The 25,965-nt window shown below is 37.6% G+C and overlaps 1 protein-coding gene across 1 annotated transcript in view; it reads right to left on the reverse strand.

The window, feature by feature from the left end:
* Window positions 1-25,965, reverse strand: part of furinb (furin (paired basic amino acid cleaving enzyme) b) — a 91,546-nt gene that overhangs the window by 31,256 nt on the left and 34,325 nt on the right. Inside the window, exons 3-6 of the mRNA XM_042752658.1 lie at window positions 14,344-14,442; window positions 8,520-8,615; window positions 5,549-5,677; window positions 3,381-3,457 (exon numbers count right to left, since the gene is read on the reverse strand). Of these exons, the coding sequence (XP_042608592.1) occupies window positions 3,381-3,457; window positions 5,549-5,677; window positions 8,520-8,615; window positions 14,344-14,442 (401 nt within the window). The remainder of the gene's footprint in view (window positions 1-3,380; window positions 3,458-5,548; window positions 5,678-8,519; window positions 8,616-14,343; window positions 14,443-25,965) is intronic.

A 25,965-nucleotide genomic window follows, 5' to 3' on the forward strand; every position in this document is an offset into this window, starting at 1 on the left:
CAGCACCCCAGGTTGCCAGTTGGTAAAAAAAAAAAAAGCTTATTTCATTTCATTCATCGTCAAGTTTGCTTGTTCCTGTTGGTGTCGTCAATCTGGCAACCTGCGTGTGTCAAGTCTGAGGAGGAGGGGCCGGGTGAAAAAATCTCCAATATTTTTAATTTGGACTGCAATACCTAGTTCAACCACTTGGTGTCGATCCTACATACAGCATCTTTAACAAAAGTAAAGTCATTTGCATTGTTTGTATACAGAAATTTAATTAACACAGAAGCTCACCTAGTGAAATATCACTCACAAGTGAAACACAATTAATCACAATTAATAAATGTTAATGCAAGCAAACAGTGGAGGACAAGGCATCAATAGGAAATACATCTCTTATTATATGAGATTATGTCCATATAGTGTGTTAAAACTAAATTAAGAACTGTTATAACTGAATCAATGGTACATAATCAAAGCTACAGTTGACCACAGTCACTACAACATTTATGAAAACCTCATGAGATTTGCTAAAGATCACATTTAACAGTGTTGTTAAATTATTAGTATTGCTATTTAGATCAGCTTTAAAATAGCTTTTTTTTTTAAATAGTGCATATTAGCATGCACTTGCTCTTCAAAACGTAGGGTTCAAGTAAGACTTTTTTTCAGCATTATTTTATTATTAAATAAGGAAGCATTAAATTGATAAATAGTGACAAAAATGTATTTATAATTTTAAAAAAGTTTTCTATAATGATGTTCTTTTGAACTTTCTAGTCATCAAAGGATCCTCATGGTTTCCACAAAAATATTAAGCAGCACAACTGTTTTGATAATAATAAGAAATGTTTCTGGAGCACCAGATCAGCACATTAAAGATCATGTGACACTAAAGCTTGGAGTAATGATGCTGAATATTGCATTCACAGGTATAAATAGCATTTAGTATATTAAAATAGAAAACTGTTATTTAAAATTATATTTCACAGTAATACAGTTTTTACTGTACTTCTGATCAAATAAATGCAGATCAACTTTAATTATCATTTAAAAAAATCTTACTTTGTAAGATGTATACATCCAATATCAACTGAGACAGTAAAAAATATGGGCCGATATTGTACTGATATGGTGCATCCCTACTTAAAAAGGAACTGAATGTGTAAATGATGAATGAATATGAAATCATCTTATTCCTATTATTCTTATCCTGAGGGTTTTTTGGACAATCATCAAGGACAACAAAAGCATGATGAGAGTTTTGAGCTATGAAGTGTCCAAGACTGATGGTGACCAAAAATGTGCAGTTTTTTTCTAAAGAGACCGCAGAGAAAAATAAAGTGCCAGACTGAAAGCTTTTTTTCTTTTTCTTTTTTCAGGGGAAAAAAATAAAAATAAAATAAATAAAAAATAAGCAGTCTTAAAGCTGTACTACCCCTCAATCTTCCTGACAAAACAATGAAAAGCCTCCGCTTCTAAAAGCACTGGTAGCCATCCGTGCATAAAAGCCATGAAGCCAACAATTACTCTTTAGTGTGGACACCGACGCCTGTGTCAATATATAGGCTATATAGAAAAATGTGTTTTTGTCTTCATAAGATGCATGAACGTTAACCTGGCAACACTGGCACTATCTCCCATTTAATCACACTGAAGGGCTTGATGACTCTGCCATGTGCTTCGCTCAATAGCTGAGGCTTTAATTCATCTCAAGATCAGGTTTTACAGGGGACTCAAAGAAATAAAAACAAGCCGCCTTTCATAAGAGAAGCCTGTTTCTCGGTTGCACTTTACAACATATAATTTTGTTGCGAATCCATAATGTGCCTCTTTCATCTGTATGGAATAAATCCCTCTGATGCAATCTGCCATCTATGAGACCGCCTCAATGTTTCAGCTATTGACACAGTCATGCATTTTGCCTTTTCATTTCATGGACTTGAACTGATTCAGTTCAGGATAATGATCTTGACAGCCAAAGCATTCAAGATGTGCCACACTTCCTGTGTGCTGGGTTGCCGAGGTGTTGGGGATGGATTCCCCCTACTTTCCTCAGCTGATTGATCATGATATGTGTGCGTGTGTGTGTCTGGACACCGAGAGTATAACGAATGCTTGTTACAGCTCCACTGTTGCCACGAAGAGACTGTCACACTTTAAGTAGCAGCCAACGGTATTAGCAGTAGTGAAGACAGTAACTTCAGCGTGTTAGCAGCAGAGTGAGACACTCCAACACGACTGTGGCAGTGTTAACAGATTCGTTAAAGAAGATTTGCTTCTGCAATTTTGTAAGCTGCACTGTTCTGAGGAGATACCGAATTTGGAGTCTTTCCTCTCTATCCTTCTGCTGTGAGATTCTGAACAGAAAACCAAAAAAAAAACGAGAAAGAAACAGGGAGAAAGAGCCCTGGCAGGAAGCCCAGAGTGCAAGAGATTTGAAGCAAATCCCCCTGACGGCAGAGCAATGCATGGGCTGCTGGGAGATTTTAGGGTGGAGGGATGAAGAAACGGTCTGGGGGTTAAAGGGGCGGGATGGGGCTACTCTCCATTACGGCTGATCTAGTGATGCTTAATGGCTATGAGTCTATCAAAAAGGAAGAGTAAACATCCAAATGTCTTCAGTGCACGAAATTAAATCAAAGCTGATTTACGGAGTAAGAGGAAGGCGAGGCGGAGGACTGATATATTATAGATTGTGCATCTCTAAATAGTGCTCAAAATGCTCTTCAAGCATAATGACAGAAAAAACAGAAAGGGCCGTGGAGAGTGAAAGATGAGAGAGGTCACTGGTCGGTTAATTTCAATGGTGGTGCAACAGGCGACTGATTGCTGCTACATGACAGACAGAGACAAAAAAAAAAAAAAACAACAACTAAAGACAGGCAGAAGCACAGAAAAGGAAGTGCTCCCTATGGAGAAACCAAAGGCACATTGTGCAGTTATGAGATTTCCTCTAAAATGCATTTTTCATGAGTATTTAACAGCCGTTGATGCACGTCTATGAACGGTAGGTGCTTCGCTGACTGCAAACCTAGCGAACAACGTGGCTCCAAACCACTTTATATCCCCACGCTGCAGTTACTCGCTGTACATCACAGCTTAAATCAGTGCACCAAAGAGGAGAGCCCTAGCAAGCTGCCTACCTTGATCAAACGTACCCAAAATATAATCTAGGTAGGTGGCACACTAAGTTTCCAAACACAGCCGGAGTTAGCAGTAAGCATGTTTGCACAAGACAGATTCTGGCTCTCGTTACCTGAAAGAACCTCTAAAACATTTACAACCAAAGAGCTTCTGCAATATGGCATGTTTGTTGCAGGCTGACAGATCTGGCAACCCTGCTGTGAATGCACTGATTGGAACGGCAAAGAAAAGGACGAGAGAGAAATTCGTACCTGTTGTCATTCAGCTGTGTGTATCTGGGCTGAGGGTCCGGATCTCTGTCATTCACATCATAACTGGCATCAGGATCCCAAATAAAATATAACATAAATCAAAAAGATCATATTGCAACACTCAACCTTAGCTATTGTGCTGTCACTGAGAAATACACTGAATTCTATCTTGCATTGCTTGGATGCACACCTACCTAGACGGCATTATAAGACATTGCAGATTTATTTGAATATTCAAATTAAAGATGTGCAAATCTACATATTTTAATAATCAAGCACTACTAGGTATAATTAGACTAATTCAGGGTCATGTCCACCACACCGATATGCTTCTTAAGTAGCAAACTGTCTGCTGATATAAATTCAATTCATAGAGATGCTTAAGGTAAAATGCCGCAAACCCCTGAGACACCTGAGGCAAGAATGATTTAAGCAGAAAGCATTATGGGATAGAATGTACAATAAGGCTGAACAGAAATGTTCGGTAACCCTAAAAATACCTCATGAAGCCACTGTGAAGAGTCTAATTTCTATGCAAAACCAGGTATTAAGCAAAGTTTCATAATCCTGACTGTATTACTGAAACCACATTTCTACTGTGCAAAGTACTTTAACAGCAAATTATGTATTTGTGAATCAGAGCATTAAGAATTCAGTGAACTAGAAATGTGCAAAATTACATATTATCAAAATCGACTAGTAAGTGGGCCATCTGAGTGACTCATCAATGTTAATGAAACCCTGTATAATTAGGCTGATTTAGGGTCATGTCCACCACACGCAGATCAGATGTGTTTCTTCTGGGCCGCTCATATAATATGTGTTCAGACAGAGTGAAATGACATGCAACAGTATGTTCTGAGACATTTCTGATTCAACGGTATCCATTTGCGAGTGTTCAAAGACCAATGATTAAAAATAGCACTGACTGCATAGCCCTTCTGATACATACTGTTCATTATGCTATGACATAAATTCATAATCAAAGGCAGAATTTGTTGCACAAGTGGTGTTTTGATGTCTATAGCAGCAATGCTTTAAATGTTATGAATTTAACAAGATGTAGCTTTACAGATAGAGAGTTTACCCTGGCAGTGTTGATGGTCTTACAGCGCAACATGCCAGAAGCATGTTATAACCATCTCAAAAAGTTGCACCTGTTAATTCATTCCCTTTAATGTACCACTGCTAAAAATAAAGACAACAAAACACAAAAACTAGTCCACATTACTGACTATTACATATAATGCACATAAATGCTGTGTCAATAAATAAACAGTCAGTAAATTAATTATAAATGACAACGTCAGTGTCAGTGAATTAATAATAAATGACAAGATCATCAGTGCAGCAATAAGGGCAGTGCTTATGAATGTTCATAAATGCCTGAAGAACTACAGAAAATTAAAAATCTGCAAACACTATTTATCTTAACTCTAAAGATTTGTATATGTAATAAAAAGTCAGAAAAATCAGTTTTACTTCAGAAGTACATTTGTGCCTTACTTTAATGCATTTTATACATCCACAAATTGTGATAATTGATTGATTACAACACAAATATATTTTTCACTGCATGTACAATTTCTGGAGCATATCAAATGATTTATAACAAGCCTCTTTTTTAGATTTTAGTCAAAGGCCTGGTTTCACGGAAAGGGTTTAGGTTAAGACAGGATTAGACCATAGTTCAATTAGGACATTTAAGTATCATTTATAAATGTGCCTTAGAAAATAACATTACTCGTGTGCATCTTGAGACAAAACAAGGGCACTGACATATTTTAAGATCAAAAACTGGAAGTTTCTTTCAGTTAAAACAGCCCAGACATGCATTTTAGTCTGAGACTAGGCTTAAGCCTGGTCTGTGAAACCGGGGGAAAAAGTTTTAATTTCAGTAAAGTAAATAAAACCAATGTATTTATATTTAAATGTACACTATCCTTCAAAAATCATTCTGACATGCCAATTTGGTGGTCAAGAAGCAACAACATTATAAATACTTTAACTGTCACTTCTGATCAATTTAATGTATCCTTGCTAAATAACAGTATTAATTTCTTTAAAAAAAAAAAAATCTTACTGAACTTTTGATAAATATTAATCAGCCATAGAAATACCATTGCTCCCTCTTCAAAATGTACAGTTTATGAAAAAGGATGGCTCACATAGTTTCTCGCTAGATCGGGGTGATCTTTCTCAACACCGTCATCTAGAATGGTCACGACCACTCCTCTTCCTGTGAAGCCCTGAGCCCAGGCCTCCTTCACATTCAGGTCTCCATGACTGGGGTTGTACTGCAAGAAAATGGATTTTTCATCATTAGTCAGATTTTACATGCAAGCTCACTGGTGGCAGATTCCTCAGTTCTCTATTTCCCTTCGGCAAATGTTGGACTCTGTAAAGCTCCTGTATGCAGCTCAGCAGAACACGAGCCCTCCGAGCCATTCTGGGAGGTGAGAGTTAACAGAGTCTTTGACCAAGACCTCCCAGTAGAGGAAAGCCCACCTACAAGACTTTACACACACACACACACTGATTTTTTACCCTTGCCACAGAGAAAGGCCCAGCCGCAGGAGCTAATGCTAATGAAAGATGACTGCTCACACAGTCACATACTTTTTCCTCCCAGATGTCACCCTGTCGACAGGATGATCCCAATAAGGTGTGGAAACTCATTCCTTTTAACCCGACAGCTTTTTCCCCAGTGAAGTTCTTGTCCTATCTCCTTCTCTCGCTCTATTTCATTTCCTCACACTTTGCTTTATGCTCAATGCCATCTGTTAAAACGGCACAGCTGAATATTTCCTTCAATGCTGAAAGATGAACATTAAACGTAAATGTGAAAATTGGGTGCAGAAACACAATGAAAAACATCAATTGGCACGTCTTCAGATAACTGCCCCCTTTGCAACCTTCTCTCCCCCTGACAAAAAGCATAAAAATAATCAGACAGAATCAAATTGCTCATCGTTCTGTGTTGCTTCTTCAGAGTAAACAACTTAAAAAGCATTCATTCCCTTGTCAACAATGATACATTCTCCATTTTCTAGTATAAAAGCACAAAGTGTGTGTGTTTCGGGAAATGTTTGACAGTAACACGTACAGATGTGGCTTAAAGAGGTTGTGAAGGAGCCGAAACTTTAACAGATTAGTATGCTAATGGAGAACGGCAGCTCTCGTGTTTGTTTTGTCATCCGTGGCCTAGGATGCTCTCTGGTCGTTCGGTTCACACATTAATAAGTTTTGGACTAGGGCTCATGCTCTGAATACAGAACGGAGCTTTAAAAGCAGTAACTCAAACAAACATTTGAAGACACACCGATGTGAGCGAGTATTCATGCATACACCCACACATAGTAATTATTTTGTGTAAGTTTTGTATAAACTCAGTGAGTCAGACTCATTCTGAATCTGTCATCACTTAATAAAATGATTTAAAAAGATTCAGCAAAGGTTAATATGATGTTGTGCCTTCTCTGTCAGTGAAGGTGACCATCAATACATTAGCTCACTTCGCTTTCAGTTGTTGTCTGCGTGTGCGTGCAGGTCACGGGACTAACCTGAATAACAAATATTTATATATTCATGCCTTATTTATGCCACCGTTTGATTTGACAGCAAAATATTCTGCAGGACATAATGTAGGGTGGGACTTGTGTAGTCCACTGTGATTTGATATAAACAACACATTAGGCTGTAATACTATCTGCCTTCTTTTCATTCAATTAAAAAATATATGATACAAATCTTAATTGCTATTAAAATAATATAGGTTTATTTCGGACTCCCTAAAAAATCATTTGGCAAATATTTTTGTCTATATCTACACTACCATTCAAACATTTGACTTTTAAACGAGTATTTTATGCTTACCAAAGCTGCATTTATTTGATTAATAACTAATGTAGTCTTCAGTGTCACATGATCCTTCAGAAAATATTGTTATATGCTGATTTGAGGCTCAAGAAACATTACCAATGTTGAAAAACGTAATGACTGTACATGTAAATGCCTTTACTGTCACTTTTGATCAATTTATTGAACCTTGCTTGATAAAAGTGTTCATATCTTTTAAAAAACATCTTACTGACTTTTGAACACTGTTGAACAGTCTCTATTATATCTAGTGTGGTCACAAATATGACTCACAGCCTAATTCATATTATAAAAAAATTTCAACTTTTTTAATGCATACATGTAACACAAATTAACTTCTTTGATTAGTTTATAATCATCTTATGGATAAATTCTTCTTCTCCCAAACAAACACGATATAGTGCAGTACTGTGCCTGGATTGTTCACCCAAAAACGAATATTTTGAAAAATCTCTCACTTTTTCTTCTATATGTGGAAATTCACTGGAGTCCAGTGCTTTTTTGGAGCACATCCACTTTAACAGTTTTAAATACTTTATAATATCTTCTTTGTACTTTGCACAAAGAAAACCACACAGATTTGTAACGACATGAAAGTGAATGCATTATGACAGAATTATCAGTTTTGAGTGAACTACTCTTATTATCTCTCTATATTAGTTCATAAGGCACCTTCATATTCTCAGCATGTATTATTTCTTTGTGTTCATCACGCTTGATTTATGTGGTTAGATGACTCTTTTCGAGTTCTACTTCAGTACACCTCAGAGATAACATTCGGTTCACTTTCATGTAACTTGTGACACTAGAAACTAGTGGAAGCTGAAAAGGTCCTCTTTTGAACTCTTTGGCTGTTCTCGCCAATCAGATCCACCCGGTAACCTTGGTTAGGTCAGAAAAGTTGTTTCAGAGGATGAGAAAGTTTCTATATTGTGATGAAAAATTCTGAAAAACATTTATGTCCTTTAGAATAACATGCACTGATGTATCATTCACAATAAGAGGAGAGACATTTAATAACCAAGCAAAAAAGGATTTATTTTGATGTCATGTCATCTTGAGAGTGTAAGCACACAGAATAGGGTTTATATATTTCAAAACAGACATGAGAGATTTATAAGGGGGAAGAATCAGAGAGAATGTGAAAGCTCACAGATCAAGGGTGGACTCCTTTCCACTGTAGAAGCACTTTAGACTCATTGCATTCAAAAGCTCAATGTACAACCACAATATAAACACATACAGTAGCTTTTTACATACCAGGTACCACTGCTGGGGGAATTTTGGATCTGTGGGTTCAATATGAATGTCTCTCTTGTGTCTTCGCTTGGCAATCTGCTGCTCTGCCCAAATCACCTGAACACACACACACACACACACACACACACACACACACACACACACACACACACACACACACACACACACACACACACACACACACACACACAGATTAGAGGCAATATCACTTGTCCTATCCTTGTAAATCACACATCGCAATTTTCACCTTTAACTAGGGATGTATGTCTCTTCTGCACAGCTTGTCCTAGCGCTAAAAATATCGACATTTCACACTTACCCATGGTGTTCTTTTTCAGGCTGCTATTTTACAGTGTTTCATTTAGCTGTGTATGTGTGTGTGTGAAAAAAGAAGTTTAATCTGAAAATGTAAAGAGCTTCTCACTATTTGCAAAGACTATAAATCTGCAATGAAAAGTGAGAGGTCTCTATATGAACTCAAAAATTTCTCATCCAATTCCTCCCAGATCAAATGATCTGAGTAATACCATCCACTCTGATGTACTCTTGCATATGTTGATGACTGGCTCATTTGTTGCTAGTTTTATATATGGGAATTTTAGTTGAAACATCTGAGACAAACACTTACATGAAACATCACTTAGAACTGCATTAAGTCTATTGATCTATCAAAGAACTACCTCTGAGCAATAAAAAATGTCCTCTGGGCAGTGTTTTGCATGATGAGATGGACATGGCTAACATAAAGTGCAGAGACGTTAACATTCGCATCTGAGGTATTAGCAGCGGAGGCTGAAATCAAATCAGGAACCAGAGACTTATGGATGTATGAAGTGCTCTCTCTGCAAAACAATTGTTTTAAATGAGCTTAAAGGTCCACAGGGCCCTTGCCTCATATACAGGATTCATTTTTCTCATTTCAAGGGGATGAGCAGAGAGCCCACTGATTAAATTGATTAACTCTTGCCTCTTTTCATTCTTATGTCCTTTCTATCACTCTGATAGGATAGAAAAAGTTTCTTTCTTGGAGAAGAAACATTTACACCAGTGTGGCATTTCAGCACAAAGCATTGTTTATATAATTACATGTGTGCTTGGAGGGTGTAATTTACTGTACTGTCTTTTTTATTTCAGTGTCAGTGGGATGAAAACGAACCATCTCTTGGTTAATGGATGGGTGAGTTGGGCTCTAAAAAAAAACAACATACATACATAAAAGCCAAGTCACCTTTATACTGGCTTGAACTCACTGACTGCACACTACTGTCCAATTTGCAACTTCTTTTTTCATGAATCAATTAAACTGACTGACTGACAAATCAAAGATGGTCTGAATGATGAATAGAATCAGTCACCTAATTTCTGCAATGAATTGCCTGTGATTACTCCCTCACTCAATGAGTGAGTCAAAATGAGAGCTGTTATTATTAATGTGCAACCTTCTAAGGTTAATAAAATTAAAATCATTTGAATAACTTTTTTGAACTAACTTTTCCGAACTTGGGTGCGCACCCACGAACCATACCCGAGTCCACTTAAAAAGGGTGGTCTGGGGTACAGTCATGTGAACTCCAGTATGGTTCGCTGCTGATGTGAACGCAATCGTACCAAATCGCGAAGTGAACTGCTATTAATGATGTATTATTTGATAAAAATGTGTGTTTGTGTGTGTTTCACTCAATTTCCTGACGTGCTGCAAACAGAGAGCTGTATATCATTTTTGTTCGCCTTCAGTGTTCTTCAGATCATTTGTAGTACATTCTTAAGACAGATGTAAGTGCCGTTATTAAGCTTTGTAAAAAACGTAAATATATAAAAGCGCAGAGAGCAATGTTATGCATTTGCCGCCTCCCTCTGCGCCGCTGTTACTAAGCAACGGGGTAAACAGCTGCTGGCTTGATGACATAAAACGAACCGCAGTTCGGACCCAAATAAAATATTATGAAATCAGTCCAGCGGGGGCAGGGGGAGGGGGGAGCAATCGAACTCGGGTTCGGACCAGGCAAGTGAACCAAGTGTGAAAGCACCCTAACTGACACGAATGTGTTGAACATCACCTGACCAAACCAGAAAACAGGTCTCATCGTATCCGTTTCTCAGAGAAAGTGTTAAGAGCAGTATTAACTGATGCTGATATCTATAGACTTTTAAGTTAATCAGCTAACCTAGCTAGTTGTTTATATATATATATATATATAATTTAATATAATTTATAATAATAATTTAATTTAATTTAAATAAATGTATATATTTAAATAAAAATATAAACTAAATGTTTCTTATGCTCATCAATTTCTGTAAAAACAGTAACACTGTGAAATATTATTGCAATTTAAAATAACTGTTTTGACATGTTTTAACTCTTTTATTGTTTAAAAATGTATTATCTTTATGGACAACTGATTTTTTTGCAACAATTACTCCAGTCTTTAGTGTCACATAATTCTTCAAAAAACTTTCTGATATGTTGATCCTTCAGTAATCATTCTGATATGTATCAAAAAAATCTGTAGGAAAAATAGTCATCAATGGTTGTCTACAAAACAAAATGTAGCAAACAATATTTCGTGTCTGTGTCATGACAACGGGAGCTAACTCATGACCATGTGTCGATGCAATGCGGTTCAAGCTAAACCAAAGGCTCATCTTTTGGAAACTGCTGTGTACTGTACGTGCAATTCTTCCAATGTACGAGCTTAAATCTTCCAATGTAGATAATATAATAGATATAGTATACTACTTTAACTTGCTACTCTACTCTAATATAGTAGAGTAGCAAGTGTTCACAGCTAGTGTTCTGCTGAAAGACAAGGGTGATTAGCGTGCACACACACACACGCACACGCACACATACGCTTGAAATCCTTGGAGTGAGCCGTCCTTTATGCCCTTGTTTTGCAGTAATGCCAGTGCCAGGCTAAATTTATCACGAAAACAGCAAATGTGGAGCAAGGCCAGGTCAGATTTGGAGGAAGAATGCATTTCCTGTTCCTTTCACATCTTGCTGCCCTTCGTTCCTCAGCAAACTTCTGAGAAGTCCACTTTGACTTTTTGCGAGCGAATTAAATTCTGGTTAGCGAGGGAGAAGACGATCAAGTACCTACATTCAATGTCGTATAAATTCCAGTCGCTGGAGGGAATGTGCTTACAAGCGGCAGCCTTCAGATATCTGCTTCATTAGCATAAAACCGTGCTGACCTCGGAATGCAGAGCAGGCGATGCGTGTGTGTGTTGTACGCGTGAGGCTTGTGCCAAAATGAACCCTGGCAACAAGAATGCCTGACCCGCCACAACAGAAACAGGCCCAGAGCTGAACCCTGATGCTGTTAGCCTTGCATAAATAGAGGCTAGCACACAAGGGAGCAGCAATCCAGCTTGTATCTTCCCCTCTCTCGTTTTCTGCTGTCATGGATCAGCATTAGGAGTCATTCGGTCTCTTTTGCTGGCATCTGGTGGGCAGGTGGAGTCTGGGAGGGCATCAGTATTAGCCGTGTGTTGGATCTCCGGAGTGTGCATGGAGTTTTAACTAGTGTCTGAAGCTTCAGAGAGTGAAGATAAGAGGCTTGTCAGCAGGAGATCTATTGAAGCCTGCAGCCAGAGGTCCAAATATGCAGTAGCTCGGGATGCCTGTGCTGCTCTCAGATAACTTATCGGCATAGCCAGAGTCCTGCACTTTAGTACTACCACACACACACACACACACCAATAATCACAGTCAGTCAACCATCTGAGAATCTGGCCGAACTACTTTGCCATGGCAACCTAATGACCTCTTCTCTCGTCTGGCCTCCTCTTGTATCATCTCCTCTCCTAATGTCTCATCTGTTCCCCTTCTCATTTCTCCTTTTGCCTCAATCCCTCTCATCTCATCACTTCCTGCTTCGTCAGTTCCTCTGCTCTCTTGTCCCATTTCATCCCGTCTCCTCACATCTTGTCTCTTATCTTCTCATAATTTCTCCTTTAATTTCTTCCGTTTACCTCTCTTCACATCTCCTCTCCTCTTATTTCATCTACAACCATCTTGAGTTGTCTCATCTCCTCTGGTCTCTTGTTGACTCTTCTTCTTTCCTGTTGCTTGGTCTTATCCCACCTCTCCTAGTCTCCTTTTACTCCTTTCCTCTTGTCTCATCTCTTTACTCCTTCCTGCCTTCTACTCTTTTCATCTTGTCTCCTCCCTCTCTTACTCTCATCTTGTGTTCTCTCATCTATTCTTGTCCCCCCTCCTATCTCCTCTTTTCCTCTGCCCACTTCTCCCCCTTTCTCATCTCCTGTCCAACCACCTCATGTGTTCCACTTGCTTCACATTTTCTCTTCTTGTCTCCATCTCTCTTTCTCATCCCATCTCTTCCTGTTTTATCTGTTTCTCTCCTATCTTGTCTCATTTTATCTTGTCTCCTCCATTCTGGTCTACTATCCTTTCATAATTCTCTTGTCCTCCACCTCTCTTTACAATCTCCTCTCATTTCAGCTCCAAAAATAGGAAGGGAGGGAACAGATGTGACAGTTGGAGTGGAGAGGAGACCCCACAGAAACAGAGAGTAGAGGGGAGAAGAGGGCAGAAGAAGAGAAAGCAGTGAAGAGATGAGAAGAGATGAAAAGAAAAGTGGTTTAAAGAGAGTAATAGAGATGAGAATCTCATAATTTATCTTCTTTTGTCTCTTCTCCTTTCCCATCTTGTCTCATCTCCTCTCATCTCTATTTATCTCCTTAAACCACTTTTCTTTTCATCACTTCTCATCTCTCCATTGCTAACTCCTCTTTTCCTCTGCCCTCTTCTCCTCCCCTCTCCTCTCTTTCAATGGGGTCTCCTCTCCACACCAACTGTCTCATCTGTTCCTTCCCTTCTTATTTTTTCCATTTCATCTGTTCTCCTCCTACCTTATCACTTCTCCTTTTGTTCCCTTTCAAGTCTCCACCCGTCTTGTTTTCTCATTTTATCTTGTCTCCTCCATTCTGGTCTACTATCCTTTCATAATTCTCTTGTCCTCCACCTCTCTTTACAATCTCCTCTCATTTCAGCTCCAAAAATAGGAAGGGAGGGAACAGATGTGACAGTTGGAGTGGAGAGGAGACCCCACAGAAACAGAGAGTAGAGGGGAGAAGAGGGCAGAAGAAGAGAAAGCAGTGAAGAGATGAGAAGAGATGAAAAGAAAAGTGGTTTAAAGAGAGTAATAGAGATGAGAATCTCATAATTTATCTTCTTTTGTCTCTTCTCCTTTCCCATCTTGTCTCATCTCCTCTCATCTCTATTTATCTCCTTAAACCACTTTCTTTCAATCACTTCTCATCTCTCCATTGCTAACTCCTCTTTTCCTCTGCCCTCTTACTCCTCCCCTCTCCTCTCTTTTCAATGGGGTCTCCTCTCCACACCAACTGTCTCATCTGTTCCTTCCCTTCTTATTTTTTCCATTTCATCTGTTCTCCTCCTACCTTATCACTTCTCCTTTTGTTCCCTTTCAAGTCTCCACCCGTCTTGTCATATATCTTTTCATATCCTCTCCTTGTATCGCTTCTCTTTTCCTTCATCTCCAACCTTTTGTCTTGTCTCAACTCTCCGTGTCCTCTTGCAACGTCTTCTGTCATCTCTTGTCCAATCTCCTCCCCCTTCATCTCATCTTCTCTTATTGTGTTTTTCTTCTTCTCCCCTCTTTCTCCTCTCATTTAATCTCTTCTCATGTCCTTGTGTTCTCTCTTCTCATCTCTCCCCCTCCTTTCTTCTCCTTTTCTTTTCACCCTACATTTTCTTTACCTCCCACCTCACTTCTCCACTTTGTCATCAGTACAGTCATGTTTGTGAGTGACTTTCCTTGTGGCTTGTCTTTACCTGTGGCTCGGTGTGCAGTCGGACATGAACCCCGCGATGGCCGGACAAAGACCTCCTCACGACACCCCTGTGCTGGAAATGATAATAATCCCCGAAAACCTGTGGACACACAGACACACACACACAGAGGTGATATATCAGAGTGCTATTGCAAAGGAGTGATGTCTTACCCGCTGTACAAGGTCATATGATCTTACACTCCAGAGGGAAACACACTCATTAATTCCAGCACCTGCTCACAGACCTGGCCAACTCTCTCTCCAACACACACACACATATACACACACATATACACACACACACACACACACACACACACACACACACACACACACACACACACACACACATTCAAGGCAGAGAAGCAAAGGTTCAGCTGCATACATTTATCTCTTAAAGTTCTAATACAAAACACAGAACAGAGCCAAAACACACACACACACACACACACACACACACACACACACACTAAAAAGAGCTTCCCACTAAGAGACACATTCTTTGAAAATGATGAAAGGCAGGTTTTTTCATAACACACGCACATGGTGACAAGTTTGAAGTATTTCTTTACAATTTCAGGTACTATTTGCACACAAAAAAAGGAGCAAAATACACACACATTTGAATAGAAGGAGGGATGGAGAAGAAAATTATCTAACTTTTATTAATCTGATACACAGAAGCTTTGGTTCAATAAAGCAGCACATAGAAGCAGAAATTTCACTGTATCTAGACCGCCACACACTGATGTGTGGGATCTGGCGCTAAGCTGGCCAGCTCATAACCTTGTGTACTTTGAGCTTGTGTGTGCGTATGTGAGAGAATCATCTCTCTATCATTAGTCATCTTGTTCTGTTCCCAGTAGAATGCTGAAAGCAACTTCTGGACGGGCGAAAATCCACACACTTCTTCTTATTTCAGAGTTCTTTTATAAGTATATCTTGTGCTATATAGTGTAGTGTGTCTTTTTTATAATGTGGTTCATTTATCAAAACGCTTCCCTGCTGGGCTTCTGTTCCCCTGACGCTTCACTGCAGACGGCCTCTCTTGGTTTCCTTTCCAATCTCCGTCTCTCTCTCACACTCTATGTCCTTGTGATCAATAACATGACCTCTGCTGCCATCATCTACTTGTCTCGCTGAAACTACAGAGGTGTCCCCTGGGATCATACGGGGACGGAAATGCTTTCCGAAACCAGCAGGACTCAGCGTGAGTGTCTGAAGTGGGTAAATTGGGTAAGTCATGCCTGGTGTTCTAAACCTTTCAGAAAAGAAAAAAAATCACATATCTCATTAATATCTCGGTGGTTTCTCCTAGACCGCAGTCTCCTAGACAAAGCAAATGGAGACTTTTGCTTAACTGTCTCCAGAAAAGATCTCAACAATGTCACAAACTGTACCAGCTGTGGCCTCCAATCAAAAGTCAGAAAAGCCAACAAATTTCTCATTAAATTCTGCAGAGATTAATTTATGTGGGCTTTGATGTTCATATTAATTTTACAGCTTTATACTCTAAATCATGTCAACCAATGTTTGCTGAACCGTTGAATCTACAAAGCCACAGCAATAGAAATTATATTTTATCTGAGTTATGAGTTTGCCATCTGACTAGAATGTGATGCGATAAACAGACTGGGTACCATAAAAATAATACTAAAACAACACATGCAATCTCCCGCACACAAAAACAAATAATACAACTTGGCCAGTGTAGTTCCATTCAAGAACAAATGACTCTTATGAGCCAGTTTCCTTTAATAAAATGCTCAAAAGTTCAATTGTGGGTTTGAATCTACTAATAGTTGTTTGATTAATTCATAGAGGTTATTATATTATTATTGCGTACCATGCATTTTAAATAAATATAAACACAATAATATAAATTAGAGAATTTAGAATTAGTATCTTATCAGCAGTTTGTGTATATGCAATCTGTTATTTATTAACTAGGAGCTCCATTAAGCCTCCTGTCCTATAAAAGAGTAACTTCTGACCAATAAAGGTATCCCCTGATCTGCCTCAGTGTGTCAGACAGGGTCTGCAGGACTTGTGTAGCATGTTGTTAACTAGGATGGGGTCTAACGCTCTGGCGGCTGAGATCAGCTTCCAGCTTTTACAGTCCAAATCACACTGCATGTGCTGTCAGATGTGTCACAGAATTCACACACCACTTCTTTTCACTCTCTTTTAATACTCTTCGAATCACAGTTATTCTGTCTTTCACCTACACTAAGATTTTAATTCTACTACTGTGTGTGTAAGTGTGTTTGTGAGCAAATGTGTATTAGAGAGAGACAGGGATGGATAAAGATGGAACCAAAAAGAGAGATGGAAAGAAAGATGGATAAACCTTTACTTTGATCTACAGAAGAAGTGAAAGTGAACATCATTACTCTCTTTGGCCTGATGTGTGAGTGTATAATTCATAAACCCAAAGACCAGAGATCTGAAAGACTCGCTCGCTTCTCTCAGAGCCAATTCCTCTGGACATGACACATACTGAGAGACCGTGCCTTTATTAGATTCATAAACCCAAAGACCAGAGATCTGTTTGCACTGGACAGTCTTGAACTGACTTATTAGACCTAAAGATGGCGAAGGATCCTTTTACTGGCAGTCTGCTAACACAGCACACCCAGATGGAGGAGTTATTGGTCTACAAGAAGGAAGGTTCACACACACACAAACCTTTGAGAAGTGAGGCATATTTGTTACCACAGTGCTTTACTGCTGTAATTATGGCATCCCGTAAAAAGAACATCATTAAGAACATTAAAAGGGCCATTTTCTACACTTTTGTATCAGTTTTTGTTAGTGACCTTTCCTTGCACCATTTTGCACACTGTCTTTGATCCTAGGGAAAAAAAATCCTGTTTTCCATGATATGACTTCTTAAATTTTAACTCTATAATTTAGACTATCAAATGCAGCTTATTATGGCTAAGGGATGCCCACTTATTCAGAAAGAGGTCATTTCAGACATATAAAGAGACCAATCACAGTCAATTTTGTTTTTGTGTCATTTTGTTGGGTTTATCTGAAATAGATGAAATAACAGGTCATCTTGGGAAGAGAAAAATAATATCAATAACAGCTCTCACAGAGTCCATGAATGGTTGTATAGAGAACACGGGGAAAAAGAGCAGTAATGTAGACTTTCGTCCGTAAGTAACAAATACCAATCATTTTACAAACATAAATACAAATGTAAAACAATGTCAAATGGAGTTACACTTGCTCACTACTATGCCTCCAACCTGGCAAACGTATTAGTTTTTTTCCCTGAAAATTATTTATTACATCAGCCAAGTACCTTATAAACATTTCGACTCTCAGAAGCTGCATGAAGACAGCAAATCAGCATCATGCATTACGCATTAGAAAAAAAGCATCAAAAGTTTAGGAACATCGCAAGGTAATGAAAGAAAAAGAGTGCGATAAAAAAAGAAATACAAAAAGTCTAATTGGCTTTAGATACACTGACATTTGAATTCACAATTCTCCAGATAGTCAAAGCTCTGCACTCCCTCAAGAATTCTTTTATTATTCTAAGAATAATTCTTTTTCTTTCACCTGCTTAAAACTGATTTTCAAGGGAGCAGTGCTCATTTCCAGCCTTATGTTTAGCAAGTCATTGGAGATGTTTTCATTGAATTAGACCATTGATGTAACCAGCTCCAGCACTCCCAAACTGAAACACCACATCTCATCTGAAAAACATGCGAGAGCTATTGATCATGTTACTCACAGCCATCATCAGTACAGTTGCATAATTGCTTTACATAATACCACAAATCAATAAAAATCTATTTTTCATAATTGCCTTCACAGCGAGTAGTAATGAATAGATTCATGTTAGATGCAGGGACATGTGGGGAAAAAAAAAACAGTTGTGGGAAATCATCGTAACAGCATTTGCAGCCCCACTGGGCTCCAAAGTAAGCGAAGGAGCCACTGACGTTGAGCTATTGATGTTCTACGGCTAAATTAAATTCAGAGGAAGCAGCACACCTCAGGAATACAGAACTGTAGCAGAAATGGCCTTCGATCAATAGGAATCCTTTTTAAATCCAGGTTTTTCAGGGGAATGAAGGGAGTCAAGGCCCAGGTGAGGTACAGAGGAGGATATTGGCAGTGTATCTGTGGTTTCCTTTCTTTCGACACAAAGTTGTATTACAAACAAATGTTCAAGCAGAGTCTTTTCATATGATTCAAATATCTGATAAAAATCTCAATAGTTTGCTCTGTCACATAAATATGATTTAATATAAGATTTAAAACAAAATTTAAAATGTTACATTAAAATAACTGGATTTAAAAACGACATTTTTAAAATGCTTATTATCAACATTAACTCAAGTATTTACTTGCTAACTTCTTTTAACGTAAATAATATGCCGTGGATGGACTTTGTGAACAGATTTAAGTGAAGATACATGGAATCATGGAGTTCAGTAAAACTAAATTGTTACAACTTCAGCAATTCTGCTACTCATCTTTAAATCAAAGAAGCTATGAAAATACCCATCTTAAAGCAATAGCTCACAAAATAAATGGCACCGTTACATTTATTAATGCAGGTTTGAAAGGAATTTAAGTGAGTAAATGACAGTTTTCTTTTTCAACATTTCATCTAGCAGACAGGCAACAACACTTCTGGGAAAACACATTTTATGTGTACAGAAGGTTTTTGCCGACTACATTTGAGCACGGGGGTCTGTGTGTGTCCTGCTTATTTCGTATTTGCATTCAAGTTATTTTGAAATAACCATAGCAAGAACATCCACAACCTTTAGTGCCATAATTATGACCGTTGATTGCCATTCAGTGATGATGTTTAACCCTCATGTACAGGTTACTTCCTGTACAGTCTGGGTCAAATGGACCCATATTGGATTCAATGTAATTCCACAAAAATTACGATATGAAAAAAAAAAAAAAAAAAAAAATCACAAATTACAAAGAATAAATATCTAAATTTATATTAATAAAAATGTTTTTAAGCTCTATTTTTGATGGCCCTCCCCCACACCTGCGGGATGTTTGAGATTACACATATTTAACGATAATATCTAAATCTAAAGTAATCTGACAAACCATGTATCATTTGAAAAGTGTCAGATTCTAGTTTTCATATTTGGTGACTATATTTCACAGAAATGAGAGAGCAATAGATGAATAGAGATAAATTATCCATTTGTGATGTGGTGCCAAACACACTTTTGTTGTATACAAATGTTTTTATGTGTTTTAGAGATTGAATTTAAATCAAATATTAAAGTTACTACCCAAGCTATTTCTGAATAGGATGTCTACTTCATAAATATTTTGAAAATGATGGAAATGTATAGTTCAGATCACTCAAACAATAAATGGAAATCAGGAGTCCCTGGATATCATCTAGCTATGGTGTTATTTTAATGACAAATGTCGAGAGCACATTATTGTAGCGTGAAAGCACATTAATATAATGCGTGAGCGTGAATCTCTCTGCTCGCACGCGGATTTCATTTGCTCTCGCACAAAACCGGATCTGAAGTTTGCTTAATTTTCAGCAATTAAAAGATAAATGAAATTAATGTTTTATGCCTTGATTTGATAACCAGAAAAATTTTAATACACATCACAGAATTTCTAAGGGGAAAAAAAATCATAAGTTACTTTAAGGAAAAAAATTAATAAATTAAGTTGTTTTATGCATTCAAATAATTAGACATGCTAAAACAAAGAATTTGGCAACAATAAAAAATATGGTGAGAAAAAAAATAGATTTCATAGGGCCCTAAACATGTAATTTTTATTAAACTTTTATTAAATTGAACTGAAAATGTAAAAGTTTCATGGTTTTAATTAATTAGACTTGCTTTTTGATGAATAAACTTTAATTTAATTATTAAAAAGTAGTGGAGAAAATTTAAAACAGAAAAAAACAGAATCCAGAAAAATTAAAACGGAAAAAAACGGAATTTGGAAAAAACATAAAACGGAATTTAGAAAAAAATAAAACGGATTTCATAGGGCCCTAACCACTGAGCCACAGGAATCAGATATCAATCTAAAATTTGGCACAAAACTTGTTCAGATGTTTGGCTTTGATTTTCTTGAAGATTTGGAGGTAAACATGTTTTGTAAATACATATTTTATATAAAATATAAAAAATATATGTATGACAATTTCATAAATGTAAACTTCTATAACTTTTTAGAAATTTACTTTTATAACTTTTTCTTAAAATACAATTATTTACAAAAACTTAAGTGTGTGCACCGAAGTATTCAAGATTTATATCAATTTTAGCTGGAAAAGTCATTTTCATGTCTATGCTAAAAAAATGGGACTTACAGTTAAAAGGTTAAACAGTTTTGTTTTCACAAACTTTTAAAATCAAAAGTTGTTAAATTCATCAAGATGCTGGCACTAGGAGGCACTTCAGGACTAGAGTTGAGGAGTTGACATACAACAACTTGTGTCTGTAGAGTTGTTTTTGAATGGCTGCCTATGCGGGTCAAATTGACCCGTGAACACCACAAACTTACAAAAATTTCTGTATGTACATTTCACAACACATCAGCATGTTGGAACTCTGTATGCATGTTCATGACCCTAGATGAGAAAAAGTCACAAAATTAAAAAAAAAATAATAATAAATAAAAACCTAACAACCAAGTTAACTGATATTTCCGACAACTCAAACATCAAATTGGGTAAAATTTAAGTAGGGCTGTGCGATTAGTAGTAATATCGATATTTGTTTATGCGCGATTTCTAAATCGCTTTATAGCACGATTTTCCGCGGTCCCTACCTCCCGCAGTATGCTATCCGATCCAATCAGAATGCAGCGCACCTAAGTGGAGCGCGAGACCAGAACAGACTGGGCATATGCCTAACTCCAGGTTCACACACTCTGTCTGTGATGCATATTTTTTCCGAGCCCATGTTAATGGATCAGTGCGTTCACACTGCAGGCCGTAAAAGATGTGAACAGAAAAGGTTAGAAATCGAAAGGTGCGAAAAGAATGAATATCTAGTGCATGAGCATAGAGAGAGTTGTGAGTGAGTGAGAGGAGACATGTTTTAAGTGCGCGCACTCTCTCCGGATGAGAGCAGTTTGTATCGGAGCACGCGTGTCTGGTTTTTTGAGAAAGCAAAGGAAATCTGCATGCGAGCAGAGAGATTCGCGCTCACGCATTATTTTAATGTGCTTTTGCGTTACAATAACGCGCTCTCGCTGCTGCTTCTGAACCGCACACACATACTGTATACGCACTGCAAACGGAGTACGTGTGAACCGTGGGAAATAAATATATTTCAGCACCTGAGGCACCGCTACAATGAGCTCTATGAACAATGCATGGCCTTTTTTTTCTTTTTCTTTTGCCATATGTCTAGACATTTTGTTTGACATCTTTACTTAGTGATTATTTTGACTTATGTCTGTTCTAGAGGCATGTTACAACTTTTTGATAAAGCTCTCATTGGTTTTCTTTTGGAAATATGTTTAAAATTTATACTGAATGCATTTATGACTGTAAAGCATGTTTGTGTGTGTCAAAATCGTGATTAAAATCGAAATCGCAAAATTGATCAAAAAATCGTGATAGGTTTTTTTTGTCCATATCGCACAGCCCTAGTCAAATTGACCCGGAACAGTACATAAGGGTTAATAAGGATTGAGTTTAATGAACCAAGATGTGTGTGTGATAAAACCAGAAAGAATGCAGCAGTGAACATCAAGAGGATCCATCTGGCTGAATCGTAAGTTTTGAAACCTCCCAGTGGGCTGAAGAATATGTTCACTAAATTAGTATACGCTGCATACTTCCTCTGGTCTGACGATGCATAGAATATGAATCTGCTGGGTACGTGTCTTACGTTTTTTTTTTTGCCTTAAAAATGAAATACTCTCTTTTACACACACTCAGATCTGAGAGCGGGTGGCTGGGGTGGTTGATGGGTATTTCTGTTTTTGTTCTACATAGTCAGTAGGGATGGATTTAATTAATATAAACGAGATGAGAGAGAATTTTATTCAACCATGGAGGTTTTCTTTGATAATATTAATTTTTTCAGAATAAAATGAAGGAAATAGGAAGGGCAGAGATAGACTGAAGGGCAATGAAAGCACATAGGTGTGTATTAGCTGGAGCATGTACACACACATTCTACTAACAAAGTCTATTTAGCCTCCAGCTGAATGACAATGATGGTGCACTTTAAAAATGAAACGAGGAAGTTCTTAAAAATTACTGTAACAAAGGTGGCGGTAATTCGTCTTCCCTGCTGAGTGACTTCTTTCTTGGGGCCAGATTTTCACATTCCCCAGCCAACACAGAAGGATATGAAGTCATCTAATGTGACCATCCACTACATTCACTGATCCCTCTCTCTCATGCCTTTTTAAAAAAAATTGATTTCTGTTCCAGCACTAGAATGTGCTATTTGGTAGCATAAACTGCTCTGAATTAAAATCTTTTTTTTAATTATTTATTTTTGCGCAAAATTGTGATCGGATTAAGTAACTATTCCAAGAATAAATCAACAAGATAAGAATGCATTATATCTCAAGATCATAAGATACACTAGTCACCTTGTATGTTTAGAATTAAACTAAACCATTCACACTGTACATTTTTGATTCCCTAACAATGACCAAGACTCATTTGATTTGTGACCTATATATAGTGAATAATCTTCAAATGTCTTGAGAAACCAGCATGACTTTCTTTCTTCAGTTGTTGTAAAAAAAAAATAAGATATTATGTTGTATGTTTATGTTTGATTTTGTTTTTGTGGATTTGGTTTCCATTGTCTGGACAAAAACAAAACACTGAGACATTTTTAAAAAAGCAAAACCTTTGTTTATTTACAAGTTTAAATTAGATTTTTGGCCCTAGCTGTATGCTGTTATAGACCAAATTAATAATTTAAGAGTACAGTGACATAGCCAAAATGCCTGCTTATATATTATTCCTCTGTCAATGCCATCAGTTCAGTTCAACAGAAGCCGTATTGGCAGACTGGCAATATCAAAAAGCTTTTGCACAGTAATAACACTCCGTTTATTTCTCTCTCTCTTTCACAAACACACACACACAAACACACACACAGTATCTATCCCTTACTTTTCTGTTCTACAGTCCACAACCCTTTTTTTCTGATCCTGCATTCATGTTGTTTCTATTCTGTTTCTCTGAGACACCAACACACACACAATCACACACTCGCTTCAGTCTATATCCCCACAGACTGTGAGTCAACATGCACACCACACACTCGCTGCTTCTCCACCAGTCTATTTTCTTCTCTTTCCTCGATCTCTGTCTTTCTCTCCCCAAACCTCACTTGTCTCTATGTGAAAGAAATCAAACCGTCAGTTGTGCCATGTCACAACGGCAAAATTCTCGTTTTTATCACGACTTTCCTGGAAGCAAAAAAATTAAGGCTATCAGAAAAGTCACAGTAGTTTTAACCCTCACCTGACCCCAGATCAGATGATAGGGGTTGGCGATCGTTATCGAAATTCAATTCCTTTTCACCTAATTAACAATGTCATTTTATGCAATCACTACAGCAGCCGAGCTTGATTAGTTATCCATTACAGTAACCCTCATGATCTTCAATGTCACCGTGTGTCGCTTTGTGAACAAATGGATAGGAATTTTATATGGGCTGAAATTGGATGCAAATCAGTCAACACTGAGAATTCATGACGGGAGAGTTAATTTATGTCAACGGAAACACGCTCTGATTATTCAGACTATAAAATTTTACAGCTCCAGGAATGAAAACATAATAGAACATTGACTTAAATTGTCTTCAGAATGAAAGTTTGTCTAAGAATAATGCAAATTGTCAGGTAGCGACAGCTGAACGGCTCCCGGGAACAGTTCTTCCTCCTCAAGGGCATCCAGGCAGTCCAAGGTCACGAGAAACATCTCACAATCAAAAGGGAAATGACTGTCTGAAGCCAAAAAGAGAGAGGCAGAGAGAACGATACAGTCACAAAGTCAGACCGCTGCCGAGAGGAAAGGGGTCATTACCTGGGAAACGGAGACAGAACTAATGACACGGAGAGAGACATTCCAAGTTTGGAGAACACACACACCTACCCAAACACACAGGCACACACGGACGAAGCTAGAGATCATTAGCACTCTGCTCAGCTCCACTCAGATGTGAGAGAGTTTCAGATGCGCACAAACACGCACACACGCACACACAGACGTTAATCTCTCAATGTATTATTCATAAGAAGTCGTTATTACTGTCATTAGAATCTGCTTTTGATTCATTGAAATGATCAGTGGGAACTGTGAGATCTTCACTGTCTTCCAGACCCCTACTGAAAGGGTGACTGAACTAATCCAGTATAACAACTCATTATATACCATCAGGGATTCCACGTGAAAGGACGATCACATGGCAACAACCCAAACTAACACTTCATCAAAGATTTTGTTATCAACAGGAAATAAGGTTTCTGGAGGACATAAAGTTATTAAACCTGTTTAAAAGGGACAATTTTACTTTTAATTGATACTTTTATTCAGAAAGAATGTTTTAAATTGATCAAAGGTGACTGTAAAGACATGAATTAAGTGCCAAAGGATTTCCATTTCAAATAAATGCTGTTCTTTTGAAATTTTTATTCATCAAAAATCCTTAAAAAAAAAAAAAATAATAAATAAATAAAAAAAGTGGTGATATTAATAAGCAGGGCTCCAGACTAACATTTGAGGGAAGTGGCACAAGAGCCACTAAGTTGACTACAGATGGTGGTGCCAGGTGCAGATTTGGTAGCACTGGGGGTATTAAAAATAAAGATAACAAATGTAAAGCACTTTGAGTTGATGCATACAAAATTTACTTTTTAACAGCAGTAACATGCACATTTTTTAATATAGAAAATTAATGATAGGCTATTCTAGTTTATTAAATGTACCATTATTCTTATAGTATTATATGTAACTGTCTGATAATTTCAGTGATAGTAAAAGGGACACTGTGTGAATGTTGAAAATTGAAGGCACTTTGACTTCTTCAAGTGCAGAACTCTGACAAAATCTGATTTCTTGATGACTTGATATTTTATATTAGTGACTTTATAATTGTGATTTTATCATTCCAAAATATGAATGAAAAAGTAGTGATTTAATATATTTTTTTAATTTTACATAAGTGTTTGTTCACCACAGTATATTTTGCTCATCCCATTACAATAACATTCAGATTGGATCATTTTGGATCAAATGGTTGAAAGTCATTGAAAATGGCTTGAATTTCTCTCTCAAAAAGGTTGTACAAACCCTGTAGTGAATAATGTAATAACGTTTGACTATTTCTGCCACAACACCATGGTTACAGTAAAGTCTGTTATACTTTCCGCGTCCGCTATGGTATGCTTGACGTAAAAATCGTCATCGGAGAGTGTGCGCGGAGGATCTGAGCAGACATCAGCGTGCCTCCCATTTTTTGTGACTGCGCGGTCAGTAGGCTTCAAAAGCACCAATTGCACAAGCAAGGCTGTGTGAAGAAGCCCATTGCTACTTTAACCTGAACAATCCGTCGATAAAACAATATAAAAACAGCCAGATGTGCAATAATTCTGGGCAATTGTTTGT

Source organism: Cyprinus carpio, chromosome B25 (assembly GCF_018340385.1).
Source record: "Cyprinus carpio isolate SPL01 chromosome B25, ASM1834038v1, whole genome shotgun sequence".
Lineage (NCBI taxonomy): Eukaryota > Metazoa > Chordata > Actinopteri > Cypriniformes > Cyprinidae > Cyprinus > Cyprinus carpio.